Source organism: Berghia stephanieae, chromosome 8, assembly GCF_034508935.2.
Source record: "Berghia stephanieae isolate SIO BIC M18660-M18661 chromosome 8, UCSD_Bste_1.3, whole genome shotgun sequence".
Classification (NCBI taxonomy): domain Eukaryota; kingdom Metazoa; phylum Mollusca; class Gastropoda; order Nudibranchia; family Aeolidiidae; genus Berghia; species Berghia stephanieae.
This window is the reverse complement of record NC_088367.1, coordinates 50,626,998-50,647,341: the sequence shown is the minus strand read 5'-3', so window position 1 is coordinate 50,647,341 and position 20,344 is coordinate 50,626,998. Positions and strand designations below refer to the sequence as shown.

Below are 20,344 nucleotides of genomic sequence, written 5' to 3'. Positions count from 1 at the left end.
CAATCCCTTGCTTCCCGCCTCTTCATCGCGAACCATCTTATGTATGTATTAGCTTCAGGACGGGCAAGTACGGAATCTGCCCACCCTTCCGTATTTCCTCTATAACTTAGAATTCAACTATCTCCTTACTCAGAAGAGTATTTCTCGTATACTAATTCAATTGTTGAGAAAACCAAAATGGTGGTTGTATTTTATATATTTATTTAGTCGTGACTTTTGAATAAAAGTGTTTTGTTTTATTAGAGGGAATACAATAGAAAATTACATTGTTTTGCAAAAATATTTAGTCTGGCAATAAAAATACAGCGGTAATTACTTTAAGAATAATAAAAAAAAAAAGAATTAACAAATTAATTTGTTAAAAAACAACACAAAAAAACAACAACAAAAACAACAACAACAACAACAAACAAATAAGAAAACAATTTAAATAAATGAGTTTTGAGAAACACTAAAGAAAACGAGGGGAAAAAAAAAGAAATAATTTAAATGGATAAACAAATATATTAAAACAACACAAACTAATACTAAATTGATATAATATTAGTAAATTAATAAATTTAATTCAATACTGGAACCTTCCCAGCACAAGTAAGGCAATAAATAAGAAAAAGTTCGTTTGCCAAAATCTCTATTTAGTGTACACTGGTTAATAAGGTGGGCTCATTTGAATTAGCCCGACCTAGTACTAGAGAGGCCAGACAGCAAAATCACCGTCAGGCGACGTGACGATGAGATGACGATGTGGGCGGAGTGGAGTGGAGTGGTTGGGGGGGGGGGGGGGTGATAAAAAGAACAGGAGCGTATCCTGGTTTATGTATTACGGGATGCATGGTGGTGATTCGCAATCTATCAAAAATACACACAAATTGATTTCAGTACAAAGTATCAATTTTAAGTAGTAACTTTTGAAATTATCTAATTTAGATTTGATTATTTCGGACCTGGTAATACAGCATATAACTTGAAAAAACAGGCTGGTATTTGCCCACCCTGCCCATTATTACCAGCCGTCCCTGGTGCGTGTGTGTATTCTCTCTACCTTCCACGCCCATTTCTCTCTCTCTCTCTCTCTCTCTCTCTCTCTCTCTCTCTCTCTCTCTCCCTCTGTCTTCTCTTCTCTTCTCCCTTTCTCTCTCTTTCTGTGCGTGTGTGTATTCTCTCTACCTTCCACGCCCATTTCTCTCTCTCTCTCTCTCTCTCTCTCTCTCTCTCTCTCTCTCTCTCTCTCTCTCTCTTTCTATTCTTATCAATCTATATGTATCTAATTATCACTCCATTTGTGTGTAGGAGTTTTTCATACACTTTTGAAACCACACACACATACACACACACACACATCAATCCTCACCCCCACACCAATTTAACATTGCACAAACACCAACACCCCTCCAACCTACATACCACACCCTCGCAGCATGGTTTTCGATGACGTAGCTGTCCAAGCGTCCAATCAAAATGCACCAATTCATCACGTGGACTCCTGCTTTCTTTTCCTTAACTATAGAGCTTCCCTATAAATAGCCTACTCCGAAAACAAATAATCATTTTAGGGCCAAAAGATAGAGAGGGAACCTATTATAAAACCGTGTCGTTAAGATTACAAAACCATTTCTACGACACACCTTCATCACCAATAAAAAAATATAGTTTAGAAATTAAATTTTAAGTAATAATTAACACATGAAACAACAAAATTGTTGAAAAATAAATTTTCAATATAATTTTCTTTGAGGACAGTTTATATGTTACGTCATTAATTATTCATTAAAGTTTTCTGTTCTTCAGTCAACTTTGTTCAAACATTTACAGTAAATTTTGTGTTTGTTATAATAATATTACACCTACCTCGATTCTTTCAAAATGTTGATAAATTGCCCCTGGTGTTGCTGTGCAGTGACCTTCGTACTGTATTTAACAGGTATGTGTAAATGAAAAAATGATGTCGTTAAGCGATTTGAATGTATTTTTTTCTCCTCGTAAAATTCTCGTAAAATTGATCTTTATATAGCGCAATCTCCACTAAATGTGCTCAAAGCGCTTTACAATGAGTCCCTGGTCAACAGCAACATTTAACATGTTGGACGGGACAGGACGCCTGTAAGACGAAGTTACAATTTTTCGGACAAAGACAACGTTGTCAACGGCCAGGTACTCATTTTACACCTGATTACGGTGAGAGAATGTGAGTAAAGAGCCTTTTCCAAAGGCTCGAACCCAGGATCTTCCGATCCGAAAGCGAGTGTCATACCACTAGACCAAATAGCCGCACTATAAATTGTCTTTTACACAATACATATTTCATCTGTTTATGTTGTGCTTTATCTTTTATCATTGTTGTGTTCTACTTGTTTGTTTTTTGAATAGTTATTGGTGTATATGCAATTATCTTTGTGTGTGTGTGTGGGGGGGGGGGGGGGGGTGTTATGGATTTTTTTTCTTTGGTGAGCGATCTGTTATTATCTTCTCTTACATTTCCTTAACGAAAAGTCAAGAGACTCACGGATTAGTAGACAGACTACTGTAAAAAATATATTTAGACATTAGAGAGGTTTAGCAGAACATACAAATCACGTATAACGTATCACGTATCACGTATCTATCACGTGATCATTTTCATACTTTGCGATTTTTTATTCGGTGTCACAGTAAAAGCATTTCCGTGACCCATATTTTTTTAAAAAAACGCATAGCGACTGTATAATGAGAATGATCATGTGATAGATACGTAATACGTGATTCGCGACTCGCACGATCTGCTGAACCTCTCAAGTATCATGGACATGAAGCACAAAAGCAAAGAAGAAAATCATAAATTGAGTCTTAAGCTTTTTTTATATATCGCAATATCCACTAAACGGGCTCAAAGCGCTTTACAAGGGGTCCCTGACCAACAGCAACACGTAACATGTAGAACGAGACATGTCGCCTGTTAGGCGATGTTACAATTGTTTTCGGACAGTGACAACGCTGTTGACGGCCAGGTACTCATTTTACACCTGAGTTCGGTGAGAGAATGTGAGTAAAGAGTCTTTTCCAATGACTCAACTATGCCCCGAGCGAAGTTCGAACCCAGGAACTTCCGATCCGAAAGCGAGTGTCATACCACTAAACCGCATAGCCGCATAAGTTTAGTTTGGTTTGTAGATCACTCGCGTTACACACAAAGGGATCGAGTTCGATCCCGAGTGCGGTAGAAATTTTTATTTTTTCTCTGATCCCACTGTCCACGCAGCAGTTATTGGGTAGCTGTCAAACCTGGCGGAATATACTTTGCGAAAGACTAGCATCCTATCCAAAGAGTAGCAAGCAATTGTTATGGTCCATTTCGCGCTACAGAGACCGGGATAAATTCCGGCTCCCTGGGCCTAATGGCTCTGGAGGACAAATCATGGTCATCATTATAATGCTCACCATCTAAATTTTGAATGAAGTCTAATATGTGCACAATTCAATTTGACACATCATATATTACATAACGTGTTCCCCAATTTTTCAATCTAGAGTTTAATGCATTCAAAGATACTTGCACTTATTTGCTGGTCTGATAACCTATATTGTTTATGGCCGACGTGTACATATATGCAGGTCTGACATCCGAAAGCAATTATGGGACTAGTTTAGCATTGTTATAAACAATGGGCAATATTTTGTGTCATTTTTTAAAGATTTCCATTACAACAATGAGTCCATAAGGAATTGGGTTATCGGACCTGAAAATAAGTACACCTCGTCTATGGCTCATTGATTTTTTGAAATGGAAATACTCTCGAACCAACGCAAAATAAACTCCACTACAACACACTATTAAACAAAGCCCATAAAAGGAAAGAAAAGAGTGACGTAAAAAAAAAAAACAAAACTGGTTCCTTTTTCATTGGAAGTGTAACTTACTTACTTACTTATCCGAACCAGCGACCACCTGAGCTCTAGCCCTAGAAGTTAGGGTCTTTTGTAGTTGTTCCAGGTGACTATAAAGTGTGTTACTGATGCTTGGATTTGGTGGGAGGAATGTGCATCTCAGGTCTTCAAGAGGTTGACATTCAAGCATGTGGTGTGTTACTGTTTCATTGGGGTGTTGACATAGGGTGCAGGAAGGGGATGTGTCTTTTGTAATTTTGCTTAAATGGTTGTTGAGCGGTATGTGTTGTGTTCTTAGTTGAAATATGGTGCTTTGCTGGTGTCTTCGGAGCTTATTTAGGCAATCAGTCTTTACAGGAGTGGTCATATGGGAAAACATACATCTACCCGTGGTGCTCATTGCCCAACTGTTCATCCATTCTTCTCTCTTATTTGTTTTGATTATTTGTTTCGCTGTGTCTAAGGATACTGGAATTAATGGTTGTAAAAGTGTTGATCCAAGTCTGGCTAGTCTGTCTGCATTGTCATTTCCTGGTATATTTGAATGCCCCGGTTATTGGAAGTGTAAATCCACTCTAACGGAGGACTGAATACACACCTTGTGTAAATAATCGTCTGGTTTCAGAGTGATGGTATCTTATTTTCTAGTTTAAGTCTATGCTGATTACAATATTGACCTTCCATTCTCACTCTTTTACGTATCGTGATCCTGAGAATATGCCTATAAATCCTACTACCGAAAACGTTATGTCACCTTTATGTAACCTATTCATCATTAGTACTCTGCTATGTGCTATGTGGTCTTGTGGTATGACACTCGCTTTCGGATCGGAAGGTCCTGGCCGTTGACAGCGTTGTCTTTGTCCAAAAAATTGTAATATCACCTAACAGGCGGCATGTCCCATCCTACATTTTAAATGTAGCTGTTGACCAGGGACCCCTTGTAAAGCGCTTTGAGCACATTTAGTGGATATTGCACTATATAAAGCTCAATTCTTTATTTTTTTTAGTACCCCGAAGGACTGGTTACATATCCACTCGCAAATATTTAGGAACCAAAAGAGTGGAGGGTTTAGTGTCACGATTCTTCTTCCCTATAGCGAGTGGTTATCAAAATTGCTAATAGGTGCATATTGATTCATAGTATAAATAGTCTAAAATAAAAATTATGTTCTTCCGCCACGACATCATAAGATATCGTCGCCTAGGCATTCCATGAAGGAATATAGATAATCCATCAAACAGGATGTCTAATGTCAACAGGAATCACCCATTTTGTCCAAAGTGAGCAAATTGAGGGTTAATAATTTTGCCCAAGGAAAAAAAAACAAACGACAGTGCCTGAAGCGGGGCTCGAACCAAGGACCTTCCCGGTCACAGTACAATTCCTTAACCACTCGGCCACTTCATTAATAGTTTAGTTTAATGTATTTATGTTTTTATTGTTGTTTGTTGTTGGCTGAATAAGGGTTTTGAGCCCAAAAGATCCAATGTTTGGTATTGTGTTATTTGTTCTTTTTTTTTTTCTTTTTTCTTTTTTTTTGAAGCGGTTATATTCATTTTTGTTCATTACTTTTTACAGTCCACGGATTTTAGCAGCTTCTTCATATCACTTTGACTAACGGTTAGTTTTTGTCAGTTAGCCAAGATAGAGCATAAATCAAATGTAACCTACTGTCTAAAAATTAGGAAAATGAGGACGAGAGACGCATGCGCACAACCGACATGACGTGCTCTCTCTAATAACTTTTACGTCGGTGACGTCACAGACTATGGGTGACGTCCAATCAAGGGACGCTACTCTTCCGCTAATCTCACTCAGGGTTGCCAATGTGGCAGATTTTCTGCCAAGTGTCCTTTTTTTGGCAGAATTTGAAGTCGTCTGGCAGAGAAAAATCGGTTTGGCAGTTTGGCAGATATTTGGCAGATTTTATTTTCCGAGGCCTAGGGATTAATGTATGGGTCTACTCCACGTTTTCCATGGCAATTTTTATGTATTGGTGATTTTTTTTAAAACTTGGAAAATGAAAAAAAATTATGACATCGGCCTTGAGAATTTTTTGTTTAACAAAACTGATGAGTTTTCAAAGGGGGTATTATAAATAGTACGGTTTGGCAGATTTTTGTGGTATTTGGCAGATTTTTTAAATCCAGTTGGCAGAATCCCTGAAATTAATCTGGCAACCCTGATCTCACTCCCTATTTTACATAAGAGAAAAAATGTTGATACGTGGTTTTTATCTTAAAGAGGTAGACAGATTTGTCTTTCTGTTGATGTATCCAACGCCCTTCTTGACACAAGTGAGTAACAGAAGCAGGACGCCAAACAGGTCGGTACTAAAGTTACATGCTGTAAATGGGCGGGCACCAAAACATTTTTCACATAAGCATTGTTACTCATCAGTTGCCGCAGTTTTGACAAAATGTGATTTTTGTAACTTTACATTTTTGTGTTTTATTGTTTGTCTCCTGACGAAGGCCAACGGCCGAAACGTTGTTTACTTTTTCTTGTTTCCTTATATATGAGTCACAGTTAATCACTTTATTTTTCTCTCCATCTGGATTTTTAAAAAATATAATAGTCTAATCATTTTGCATATTTTCATAAGATTTAGAAGATAAGAAAACTCTGCTCCTTAAATATTTTTTGATTTAATATTTTATATAATAAATCAAAATATTTAAATTGTTGTCTGAACCGGAAATAGCCAAACTTTCCGATTTTCTCAAAACAAATGTTCTACTGTTAGTGAATTTCAAATTGCTATAACTTAGGGTACTTTTAACATTTTCTTTATGAAAGAAAAGGCAGTATGTAGAAAATTGTTTGCTTTTTAATACCATACCGATAACTTAATTTCACAAAATATGATCTGCGCACCATTCCCTAAAGCGCCTGGCATATCATTTACTTGAGTGGGAAATATTGGAAGAGTTCATTTGAAAATATTTTGTGACTGTCCCACTTGAGTGACGTCAGGGCCTAAAATTCCCCTCTATAAATAGAGCAGCGGAAATACCCGTATTTCAAAATTTGGCCAGAAAAACTCGTCATTCAAATATCAATCGATTTAAATGACCCTCTTCTTGGTAAAAACTCTCAAACCTGGGACCTCTAGATGTCTTCATTAAAGCCCCAGATTAGAGAGTTTTTGTGTGTGGCAAAATGGGGGATCGATATTTGATGGCCAAGTTTTCTGGCCAAATCTTTAAATACGGTGTCTTTCCGGGGTACGGTGTGAACAAGTAGAATGCCACATTAATTTATTAATATTTGGAGCAATATATTTCTGGCCAAAATGCAATACGTTGCTTTGTACGAGGGGGGTTGGGGAGGGGGGGGGGCAGGGTTACTGCCTTAGTGTGGCTTTATGGTTTTGAGGCGACACTGGCCTACAGACCTGTTGGTCCAGTGTTCGAGTCCCGCTCTGGACTGAGCACAGTTGAGTTTACTTGAAAATATTTTGATTCACAATCTTCCACCCTACTCAACTATAAAATGAGTACCTGGCAGATAATAGCATTGCCTTTGTTGAAAAAGAATTGTGATTACGCCTAACAGGCCTCACCTCTCGTCTTACATGTTACGCGTTGCTGTTACAATGTGAGACAATGAAGGTTTGTGTAGAACGGTGATGGAGGGCACCCTTGAAGGAGGAAGAAGAAGAGGAAGACAAAGGAGAGTTTGGATGGATAATATCAGAGAATGGACAGGAATGAAGATGAAGGAATTCTTGGAGATGGAAAGTCAACAATAGAGAAGAATGGCGGAACGTGGTGAGATCTGCATCCCGTGTATTCCCCGACGATCACCAGATCATGGGATGAATGAATGAATGAAATGAATGTTTCTACGTCCAACAAGGATTCGCCTTTAATAAGAGGAAGAATTCAATTTTCAGCAACTATAATATCCAAAATAATACAATTTTAAGACGATAGGTCAAAAACGACTATTTTGCAGGTCTAATAACCTGACGCAATTGTGGGCTCGTTCTAGCATTGTTGTAATGGACAACATAATGCGTTGGTTTAAGAGCCTTTCCTATTTCAACAATGAGGCCATAACAATTTGGGTTATCAGCCCTGCAAATAAGTACACATCGGTCAAAAACAATGTTCAGTGCTTATCTTAAACTGGTTATTCACACATAATATTCTCGTCTTGTTTCAGCTTGTGCAGTTCCAGTAGTCTCTTCAGATGACGTCGACCCGAAAAGGCCGTGGGACATGGTCCGAATCAACAGGGGACTAAACATGCTGCGATTGGGGAAACGGTAAGGGCTGTCAACAGACGCATTGTAGCGGTGACCCATCATCTCAAACGGTATTATGTCTGGGTGGGACCTGGTGATTAAAATCGAAATTTTACACTTGATTTTCAAGATTTGAGTCCGAATCAAACCGCTCGTTGAGTAAAGTGAGTTTTTGTATCTTCACTTAAACCAGCTAAATGCCGTATTCTGGAAAGATACGATTTGAAAATAAAACTTGGCCAGAATTTTTTTTAACAAATGAGGAGTGGTTTTCCAACTCCGTTTTAATCATTTTGAGATATTGAGGATTCTTTCTTGGAACATTTTTCATTTGGTCAACATTTCTCTATTTCTTAATATTTAAACTTTAAAATTCAAACAAATTTAGGTAAATTCGTGTGTGCCAAATGATGCTTAAAATAAAATTTACTTTTCAATTTATCTTATGGATTGAAAATCTCAAAAAGAGTAGAACAATCGTCTTAGCAAGTTTTGAAAATTCCAGCCTTCAAAAATCAATTGATTTAAATAACCATCATCTTGGTAAAAACCAACAACAAAACTCGCAAAATCTGGGATTTCGAGAAGTTATAGTTAAAGCCCCAGGTTTGATAATTTTTGCCTAGATGAGAGTCATTTAAATCGATCGATATTTGAAGAACAAGTTTTCTGGCCAAATTTTCAAATACATGACTGTCCAGAGTACGTCAGTGAACTGGTTTTTGTTTTAACAACAAGTTATATTCATTCTAGTTTTGATTAAATTGACTTTAAACTCGATTTGTTTCACCTAGTTCATTCCGACAACAGGTAACCAGATTGAGACGGTGGGTTACAAGCATAAAATTCCATCCACCACTTAAAATATTTTTGTTTGATTTATTTACTTCTCTTCTTATTTTTAGTTTTTATTTATTATTCAGTTATTTCATTGTTTAAGTCACTTGGGAAGAAACGTGTGATGTTTGAAAAAAAGGTTCATAGTTCATTGGAAGTGTAAAACCTCTCTTCCGGAGGACTGGATACGTACCTTGCATAAATAGATCTTCCATTTTCAGAGTGGTGGTACGAGTATCTTAACTTCTATCTGGTCTAAATAGGCTGGTCGTTAATAAAGATCACCCATCGTCGCTATTATACGTCCCGTAATCCTAAGAATCTGCCTGTTCAGATCATTCTGCAACTGATATACCTGCGGCTATGTGGTCTAGTGGTATGACACTCGCTTTCGGATCGAAAGGTCATGAGTTCGAGCCTCGCGCTCTGCGTATAGTTGAGTCCTTGGAAAAGGCTCTTTACTCACATTCTCTCATCCTACTCAGGTGTAAAATGAGTACCTGGTCGTTAACAGCGTTGCCTTTGTCCGAAAAATTGTAATATCGCCTAACAGGCGTCATGTCCCGTCCTACATGTTAAATGTTGCTGTTGGCCAGGGACCCCTTGTAAAGCGCTTTGAGCACATTTAGTGGATATTGCGCTATATAAAGCTCAATATACCTATGCCACCTTTAGATAAACTATTCATTATTAGTTCTCCGAAGGACTGGTTACATACACACTTCCAATGATTTAGGAACCAAAAGAGTAGATTGCTGGAAGTCCCGATTTTTCTTCCCTATTAGTAAAGTCAGTTGTTAATATATTATTTATTGGTTTGGTTTGTTGATTTGTTTGTTTGTTTGTTTTTTATTCGACTATTGTTTCCGTCTCTCTTTACTTATCATTTTGTTGACCCGTTTTATGTGTTCTTTGGTTAGATTTAACAGCGGACTTCCGATGCTTCGGTTGGGAAAAAGGTAAGGGGACAAATTCATCATCTATCTACCTATTCACTTACCAATTTGCCTACTCGATTCCTGCATTTCACGTATCGATTCATGTTTGTTTTTTTCCTGTGTGTATAGATCAGTAAAATTAGGTGCCCCAAACGTAAACAAAGGTCTAGAAGCACATGGCAAACCACATGTTCCTGTCTTGACAGCTCACGTTCCAATGTAAATTATAGAAAAAAATAACCTTTAAAATTTGGCTGTTAGGTGGAAAAAGAAACACATATTCATAAATACTCGATCATGCATCAAATAATGTCTAGATATGGATATTTTATGGAACAAAAGGTAAATTTTATAAAAAGTTACAGTCTATCTATTTTTAGACCAGAGCAAATTATTGCGCTGGTGTGAACAAGACGAGAATTATTCGGAGCTAGGTTTTCAGAATAACTTAGCCTTATATTATTATTTCTGCAACTGTTAGATTTTATGTAAACATATTTTCAATACTGAAAGTGTAATGCCTACAACTCAAACTACAAAATTGGGAGACCTATATTGTGCGTAAATTATTCCGGTCCCTAACGGAAATCATTAGCAACTTGTTATTGTTTACGTTTGGGGCACCTAATTATACTGCTCTATTCGTGTATTTCACGTAGAAATGTGTTTGCATTTCAGGTATCGATTCATGAATTTTACATATCGATTTGCGGCCTTTTTACTTCTGATTTCTCGTTGCTCTATCTAAGTGTTAATGCGATGGTTTTTGCATGTCAAATAGGTCATCATATGAATGTGACCCAAACCCTCAAAACGGTATCTTGTTGTGGTGGATTCGATTCTGAAAATTGAATAGACAGCAAAAATAAAACACCAAACAAACAATATGGTATTTGTATTATATTGAGATTACATTTTTCATTGAAATGAATGAGTGTACTATTGTTCCATAAAAAAAAAAAAACAGTACAAAAAGATAAAGTTTTAAAATTCTGATGATTTGAACATCGAAATCAGTTTTCTGCAATGTGTGATATACGCAGGTCTGACATCCGAACCCAAATATGGGGCTAGTTTAACATTGTTGTAATGGACAATATTTTGCGTCAATTTTTTTCAGAATTCCATTAAAACAATGAGCCCGTAAAGATTTGGGTTATCAGACCTGCAAAAAAAAAGTCCACCTCGGTTTTCTGGTTCAACCCGACATTAAAACCGGTTTGAAGCGATGGGTCGCAGTTAGAGATATCACCCCCTTCCCACCCCCCCCCCCACCCCATCCACCCCCCCCCCCTCCCAACCACCCAGCATTTTTGATGAACTGCCCTTCAAAAACGGGTCGTCTTCATATGTTATCTCCTTGTGTCTTCCCAATTTTCTTTCACCCTTCATTATTCATCCAACCTTATTCCATCTGCCGTAAACAGGAAAAATACATATTTAAAAATTTGGCCAAAAAACTCGTCCTTCACTTCAAATATCAATCGATTTAAATGACTCTCGTCTTGGCAAAAACTGTCAAACCCGGGACTTCGCCACTTCGCCGAAGTCCCGGTTTTGAGAGTGTTTGCCAAGATGAGAGTTATCTAAATCGATCGATATTTGAAGGACGAGATTTCTGGCCAAATTGTTAAATATGTGTGTTTTCCAATATTCGGCAGATATTTCTTTGATGTAACCTTTGGCTCGTTTTTCACTGCTCTAGATCTTTACCCAAAATCGTCTCATTTCGGTTTTATGTGGAGTGGAACCAAACACTGGAAAATGACGAAAAAAAAGTCTAAATTGTGATATTTTGAACTAATAAACATTGCCCATATTTCCTATAGTTGAAGACCAGAATGAAAGTAGTGGAAGCTTAACTCACTCAATCCTAGAGAATTTTGCTACTTTTCAAAATTGGAAAAAATGTATTAAAAATCAGCATGTGCATAGATCGCTTCATTCAACTACCATTAACATGCAAAAAAACTTTTTAAAAACCATTAGTTTTGATACTACGCCTATAATTTGTCTCATAAAAATGTAATAAATAGGCATAGGGTAATAAATAAGTAACCCGAGTAAACTACGGATATAGTCGGTGTTAGGGTTGAGTGAGATAATATGAAGGGTAAAACTAGTGATGTTACATTTCCTTACATTTGAGTTAACGGAAATTTCCATTCCAAAGACTCATTTCTCCTGTTTTGAGTATTTCTTTCAAATATTCCAAGTTTTTATATATAATCATGCATTTGGTGATTAGGTAAACCCGTGACCTAATCCAAGCATCCTGATTGGCTGAGGTCAGATTCTGACCTCACACCGATCACATGATTTTGGACAGAACCAATTCTTCCCTTTTGTCGTTTGGACAGCTCTTGTTTTTCCATTTTGTGCCTGTCAAAAAATCCTCTGTCGAGAGTGACATAGCCAGCTGTTCCATATAATATTTATGGATAAGAAAGAAGGGACCAATGGCTAAAATCAAGGGAAGTAATTCAAAAATATCCAAATTTGGATATCACCAGTTCTTCCCCTGTGGTCTTCATATGTTATTTATACGGTTGTGAAACCGTACGGTTGTAAAACTGTAGACGCTTGTTAAAGAATGTACCAGGGCATTGAGGCATTGAGATTTTGAGATACGGATGTATAGAAGGATGTTGAGGTTATCATGGACTGACGTATCCGAACGAAAAAGTGTTGGTGAATGTGAGAAATGGAAGAATATTGATATATACCATCGGAAAGAGGTAGTTACAGTTTCTGGGACATAATGTGTGGAGAAGATACGAAATAGAAAAGTTGGAAACATCTGGGATGATCGAAGGAAAGAGAGCTAAAGGAAGAAAGAGAATGACATATTTTAATAACCTAAGAATTGCCAAAAGTGATTTTAAAAGCAACGCAGACTTCATGGGCACCGCAAATGACTAAATACGTGGAGACAGTTGACCGGCAACGTACTCAAGAGTACACGCCACGATGGAATAGGATGATGTAGATGATGATGCTGCTGCTGCTGTTGCTGATGATGATGATGATGATGATAGTGATGATGATGATGATGATGATGATGATGATGATGATGATGATGATGATGATGATGATGATGATGATGATGATAGGGAATAACAAAAATAGTTTATATAAATTAGCTTAAATCTCATATTTTGTAATTTCATCTGCTGTTTTCACTTTTAACTCATTTTACTGGATTTGGTCCACCCCGAGCTAATACCAAATTGAGGCGATGGATCACAAATTTCATGTCAGCTGACTTATCCATCAATTCCAGAACGTTCCATTACACAATGTCATGTCTGTATCATCCCACGTTTATAAATGTTTAAATGGTTGTTTTTTTCCACAGCTATTGAATTATATTTTAAATATTAGGAATAAAGAACAGTGTTTTATCGGTCCATGTTAGTTATTCTGCATTTATACATTCATATTACCTTCTTCAGCCAATGGTTGGTATTTTGTTTGGGCGGTGTTTCGAAGCTGTTATATTCAGTTTTGTTTTGTTTTTAAACGTTAAAAAAATTTTAATTTCTCAAATTCTAATTATGTTATTTTAAAATTAATTATTATACTTTCAATTACTTTATTCTGACCATTCTGACATAATACTTGGCTGACGCGATTGGCCACACATTGCCTTTGTGTTTTATGTTCCTGCTTTCCTATTCTTGCTATATATAATTATTCTCACCTCGTTCTGTTACATTCTCCGACAACGTTGTTTCATCCTGTTGGAATCTTCAGGGAGGTTTTCTAAAAGTCCTAGTGTCTCGGTGGAATGTTTTTGTGTTCAGTCAGTTGGCGCCATGGTTGTTTCCGGATGTAGGTTTGTTGCGCATGTGTGTGCATGTGCGTGTGTGGATGTGTGGATGTAAATGTGTGTATGTGTGTGTGTGTGTTTGCGAGCTGGGTGTGGTGTAGTGTTTGGTGGGGGGGGGGAGGGGGGGTTGTCTGGCTGGGGTAGTGGTTGTTTCAGTGGGTTGTGTAGTGTGTAAACATTTTCTCCTGTTTAAGCACGTGCTGAATATCTCTCTCACTTTCTGTTTAGTGTAGCGTGTTGGGGTTTTCTTTTACTAGATGATATAAATTGTCTTCTAGGAGTAGGTTGTATTTTTGTGTTTACTGTGCAGAATTTTTGCTTGTTTTGAGACGCTGTTCCCTGTGATGTTGTATTGTATGTTTGAGACCTTTAGTTTCCAGAAGTCGAGCACTCTATATGATTCCAGCTCACTCCCCTCAAAATTGTATATATATATATGTATTTATTTGAACGCATTATAATACCCATATATATATATATATATATATATATATATATATATATATATATATATATATATATATATATATATGCATACGCATCGTAAGCACGCTTATTTGGACGAATTATAGTACTCATGAAATGTTCATATTGTTATTGAATATATAAACATGCATCATCCGTGTGTCATCTTAAGTTAACATTTATTTTGCTTTATCAATAAAATAAATGCACGATTGCTCCTGTCATATTAGTTTCTATTCTAAGCATCTATTTCTTCTCCATTCCAGAGATCCCAATGAAAACAAACTGTCTTTGACAGACGAGGAGATCCGGCAACTAATCGAAATCTTATCAGGTGAAAGTCGAGACCCTACCAGACGCCAACCACCTCTTCCAAGATATGGAAGAGAATTACTCACCAGAAGGTATAAATTGCATATAAGCAAGTAAATAATGACGTGTTTGTCAGAGCTGCTATCTTGAAATTTCAAAAATTCGTAGTTTCCAAGGGGAAAAAAGAAAAGAAAACTTTACTTTAGATAGATAGAAATAAACAATTTTCTCTCAGCATGATTCAAATATGCTCCAAAGGCCTGAATTGTGGTTTTAAAGACCTAAACTTTCCTTTTCAATAAGATTTATTGAGTCAAAGATACCTATGCAGCTCTGTAGCTGGCACCAAAAATTCGTCTTTCTACAAATTTTTCGCACTACTTGGCAGGTCTGGTGTTTGTTAGTTTACAGACACTTCTGTGCCGTAGGCGTTTCAACTCTAAGGAAAGGGTGAAAATAGAAAGGGTTTGAGAATTTACCGATGTTATATACATATTGTTTTGATTGGACGGTAAGATTATTGAACTCCTGTGTTACAAATGTTGAACAAGTTCCCAAATGCCGCTGTGCTGTGCGACTCTTGGAAGCGAGCATTGGGAAAGAGTTCAAAATTTCAGACGCATGAGTTCAAGAATCTTATTTCGATACCCCTCTAATGGCCCCACCTATATCATTTAATTTCTTGTCAAAGTGTAGTTTATATCTGTACCTGAACCATATCTGCAGATACAACATTGGCTTGATGCAGCAGTTTGTTGAACATCATCTGTTGTGGATTCTTGTTATGATGCTGAATATAAAATAAAGTTGTCAAGATTACTCCAGTAAGTCATGCAAACCTGCCTAGTACTACGAATTTTTGGCTCCAGCTACAGAGCTGCATAGGTCTCTTTGACTCAATAAATCGTTTTGAGAATGAAAATCTAGCTTCTTAAGAACGTATATTCAGGACTTTGGAGCATTTTTGGACCATACTGAGAGCAAATAATTTATTTCTAAAGTAATTTATTATGACTTTTTCAAGATAAAGATATAATTTAGATACTAATTCAATGTCGAGATGTCGATGATTATGCACTTGGGTCCGGATCTCAACTATTGGGGCGATAAATAAAATTTGCTTCTGTGCTAACATTCCGAGCGGATTGAGGTTATTTTGAAGTATGAAATGGTCTTGGTATGACTGAATGAGACAATCATCAGCAAGTAGACGCTTAAATTTAAGATTCTATTGCATGTGACTATTGCCATTCATATTTCTTCGATTTTCAAGGAGCAATGTTTACTTTTGGAAAGAACCACTAAGCGTGTTTATATTATGAGATTCGCCTTATTTGTTTGATTTTTTCAATTTGTTTTGTTTTCAATTCCAGGGAGCTTTTAGAGTTATTGGAAAGGACGATCTACATGCGGCCACCACCCCGTGCCGGACGCTACAAGAGATCTGTCATCGACGAAGACACATTCAATCGGATCCGATCCGTGGTCAGACCAAGGATTGGTAGATATATCAGGCCGGTCCACCTTCAAACCAAAGCAATTTCTCGTCCCAGGATTGGCAGAGACCAGCTTTTTCCAACTAATAACCCAGAAGGCGCTAGCGATGATCTTATGGGTGTTTACCAGTAAAATGTTAAGATGTTATAATATTTCTTGTTCGTAAACATTGTTCAGGTGGGTCAAAGGGAGCTAGGAAGTTTGAGTTGAGTTTGGTTACAAATTTTGATAAAAAATATAAAAGTTACATAGAAAGTTTACTGTGCAGTGTTTACTTTCAAATGTTAAATAATAGTAATAATAATAATGCTTTTTTGTTAATTGACTTTGCTTTTTAGGTTTGTAGAGAGCAAAAACTTTCGATGAGCTTTGATAGCAAGTTGTGTTGAGAACCACTACCATTTATTTAGACTGGTTATTGTCCGGAGTTTACCAGCCAATGTCAAATTTTGACATAATATTTTGTTAGTTAAGTTTGTTTTGTTGTGTAGCTAGTAGACAACAACAGATTGTGTTGAACGTGGTTACAATTTTTAATAAAACTAAAAACATAGAACGGTTACTTTACTCTGCTTACTAGAAAATGACAAACACTGTATATGCTTTGTGTTAGTTTACTGTTCTTTAGAGTTGTAGAAAGCAAAAGCTTGCGGTGAGCTTTGTTATAATCTATGTTAAAAAGTAGTACAGTTTTATAGAACTGTTGTCCAGTTTTACCAATCCATGTCAAATTTTGAATATAGTTTACTTGTCGAAAATTTTTTAGGCTTGTGGAAAATGGCACCTTGCGTTGATCATGGTTACAGTTTTTAATAAAATTGACAATTTTTTAACGATTATTATCCAGTGTTTACCTGTACATTATTTCAAATTTTAGATATGCTTCTTGTTAATTAATTTCTGTCCTTTCTATAGGGTAGTAGACATTACACAGTTAAAAATAATATGCTTATTGATGGTTAGCTTCGTTCTGCATGGTCTTATAGAATGAACGCTTGTGTTGATTTTGTTATTATTATGTGTAACTAACAGCAATAATCTGGTATTATGTTTTGGTGAACCAGGTGTTGCAGATTATATTGTGACCCATCGTTTTAAAACGGTCTAATGTCGGATTGAATGTGATACTTAAAATTGAATTTTCAGTTAAATTAGTAAAGTTTGATGATATGTATGCTTTTGGAAACTACATTTGTGATCCCTAATAAAGACTAATTATCCTTGGTCTTATTTTTCTTTGGTGCTTTAATTGTAATTCTAGAATTAATGCCTTCATTGGAAGGAATGAATTGTACGAGGGTGAGTCAAATAAGTAATGGAACAAATGTCCTACTGAGTTCATTTCTTTATCATGCGACGTCAAACTTGGTCAATTGAACTAACACATGTACTCTTTAAACCAAAAATTAAAATTTTTAATTCTGTCAAATTTTGAAAAAGTTATGACAGTTCATAATGGCTGCCTCCGTGGATGTCCGTCAGCGACAGAAAGGTGTCACTTTATTTCTTGTTTTCGACGAAGAAACCTCGAGTGTCATTTTTAAACTCATAGGTAAAGTCTATAAAACTCAGGCATTTTGTAGAGGCAGTGTTAAAGGTGAGTTGAACCTGAGTCAAAGAGAATGGCGACAGCCCTCTTCCCCAAAGACCAAAAACTTTATGTCAACAGTGTTTTAGGACATTAGAGGAGTCAACTCTGGACGTACAAATAGACCTTGAAGCAACTGAAAGCAAGAATTCGTTGATTTAGATCGCCTTTGGAGATGGAATGAGTATCATTTCTTCATGAAAAATCCCTTCCACACACAAGTGCCAGGAAAAGGGAGATAATCGCTGCATTTTGATGGGCAACGCTGTCTCATCATTCTTTTTAATTCACCAGACTTGACATTTTCAGACTTTTCATCTTTTTGGTCCACTGAAGGAGGCAATGAGGGGACATCGCTTTGAAGACGATGAAGAAGCCAAGACAGTAGTGAAAGATTGGCTCAAAGTTCAATCAACTCAGTTTTATGAGGACGGGATACATGTCATTACAAAAAGGTGGACTGTTGCTATCGAGAAAGGCGGAGGCTGTTGGGAAGTAGCATTCTACTCGGCTAATTTCAGGCGTTAATAGGCGGAGTGATGCATGGTATTGATTCTATTTGTTTTAAAGTCCCATAACTCTTTGACTCACCCTCCTATTTCTTCAACTTTAAGCAACGTTTTTTTCTCTCTTGATCTTCATCCCGATATATTACCGTTTTGAGACGATGGGTCACAATTTTCAGCTTGTCTGAACAAAGATGTCAAATTGAAATTTTAACCCACTCTGGATATATTCAAGCAACTTTTTAAAACACATCTTTTTAGAATAGAATTTTAGTTTTGGTGTGTAAACATTTAATTTGTCATGTGTATTTTATTTCACTTTACATATGCTGTGTAATGAGACCAGAGCCAGCGAGGGTGAGGCGCAATTAAAAATGTTTAGCGTTATTATCATTATTTAACTCTTTCGGAAATTATAGTATTAGATAAATGAGAATTCGCAGAGACTTTATTCAGTTGTATAAATGTGTTCATCCTGAGATTGACTTGGGATACCCCTGATTGTTATTTCTTCTTTTCGAGTACAAAAACATGACCAGAGGAGGCCGGTTGAAAATCTTTATGGATTGTAAAATGTCGTGTTTCTTAATAGCAATCTTTGTTCTGTAGGGTAGCTCAAGCTAGAGAGCTTTTGTTGAGGTTGGTTATAATTTTGTTATAAGAATTAATACTTTGAAAGGTGATTGTATTGTGGTTACTTTATCAGAACATCAACAGTATCAAGTATGAAACGAAAATAAAAGTCGGTGGACGAATAATATATCTAAAAAATAATGCTTGATAAAGAAATAATCGATTTCCGATATCACTATGATTGATTTTAAATATACGATGTATTAAAAGATCATTAAAAGCCTAAATAACCCTTCATATCTTCTTCGTCTTCATCATCATCATCATCACCATCATCATCACCATCATCACCATCACCATCATCACCATCACCATCATCACCATCATCATCATCACCATCATCATCACCATCATCATCACCATCACCATCATCATCACCACCACCACCATCATCATCATCATCATCATCATCATCATCATCATCATCATCTTCTTCTTCTTCTTCTTCTTCTTCTTCTTCTTCTTCTTCTTCTTCTTCTTCTTCTCGTATACCTTCATATCTGGAGTCCCGTCTCGAAGGCACTCGCCTTTTTTAATTCTTCTAGCTGGCCGAAAAGTTGTTTTTTTTATGTAGAGAAGTTGCAGAGGGCCGTATTATCTTTTCTCTATGCGGTTGAGTATGCGCTGCATCGCTGCAGTATATGCTCCTCCCCTTCCTCCTCCTCACCACATGAACAGACCAGTGACTGTTTCAGTTCCATGCGTGTGTGCACAATATTCTTTTAAAGTCTATTGTACCTTGTCCTGTTGCGGAACAGGATTACGTGTTCATGTCTGGGCAGCATAATATGGTAATCATCTGACCACATTGGTTTGCTTGTTTGTTGCTTTAGGTCTCTTCCAACACAATTGAGGTTATATGAGAGACCGCTGAAACAAAAAAACAAGCAATCTAACAAAAATAGTACAAATGTAAATCAAAATCATAACCTAAAGATATCATAAGCTAAATTATAAATAACCAAGAACAAACAGGCAGAAGATTTACAGAAAAAAAAATATCCCCTGTCAAAAATACAATCACAAACCAAAGAAGCAGGATAGGCTAGTAAAGAGAAGAAGAAACGACATCACTATCGGATCGTACACCCATGCGAACATCATAGGTATATGATTCAAGGGTGATGCTCCCATCCAACCACCCGCCGACCACATTGGTGTTGTATGAAGTAATAAACAATTATGAATATAACAGCTTCATGAAAGAACAAAATTCCAAACACGGAACGTTTCGGGCTCAAAACCCTTCTTCAGCCAACAACCCCCCCCCCCAAAAAAAAAACCAAAAAAAAAAAAACAAACAAACAAACAAAAACAATAAAGACATAAGGGGTATTTTATGAAGAGTCTTAATTATGCGTTTTGTCTCGCTGAAATTATGCGGTATGTTTTGTTGTTCCTTTTTTTTGGCAGCATTTTTTGCGCGTCTAACAGCTATACTAGCTACCCTTCATAAGATATGAAGTATTATGATAAACATATATAAAGTTTCTTTCTCAAATGAGGAAATAAACTCAGCTCGAGTCTCATGCTAGAGATTCTGGTTACGAATTCCGTTTTAAACACCCAGATATCACCCAAAACCTAATACATTTATATAGAAATGTTATAGTTTCTAG

General features: G+C 36.7%; 1 protein-coding gene across 2 annotated transcripts; it reads left to right on the top strand.

Annotated features, from left to right (window-relative positions):
* Nucleotides 1–1,546: 1,546 nt before the first annotated feature.
* On the top strand, nt 1,547–18,960 carry LOC144978824 (myomodulin neuropeptides 2-like). 2 transcript variants are annotated; one of them, XM_078925367.1, is made up of 5 exons: nt 1,547–1,921; nt 8,036–8,138; nt 9,875–9,913; nt 14,456–14,593; nt 15,875–18,960. In XM_078925367.1, exons 1-5 carry the CDS (start codon nt 1,864–1,866, stop codon nt 16,128–16,130), a joined length of 594 nt encoding a protein of 197 aa, XP_078781493.1. In that variant the 5' UTR covers nt 1,547–1,863; the 3' UTR covers nt 16,131–18,960. The 2 variants fall into 2 exon arrangements, with proteins under 2 accessions (XP_078781493.1, XP_078781494.1); XM_078925368.1 differs by lacking the exon at nt 9,875–9,913.
* The last annotated feature ends 1,384 nt before the right edge of the window (nt 18,961–20,344 follow it).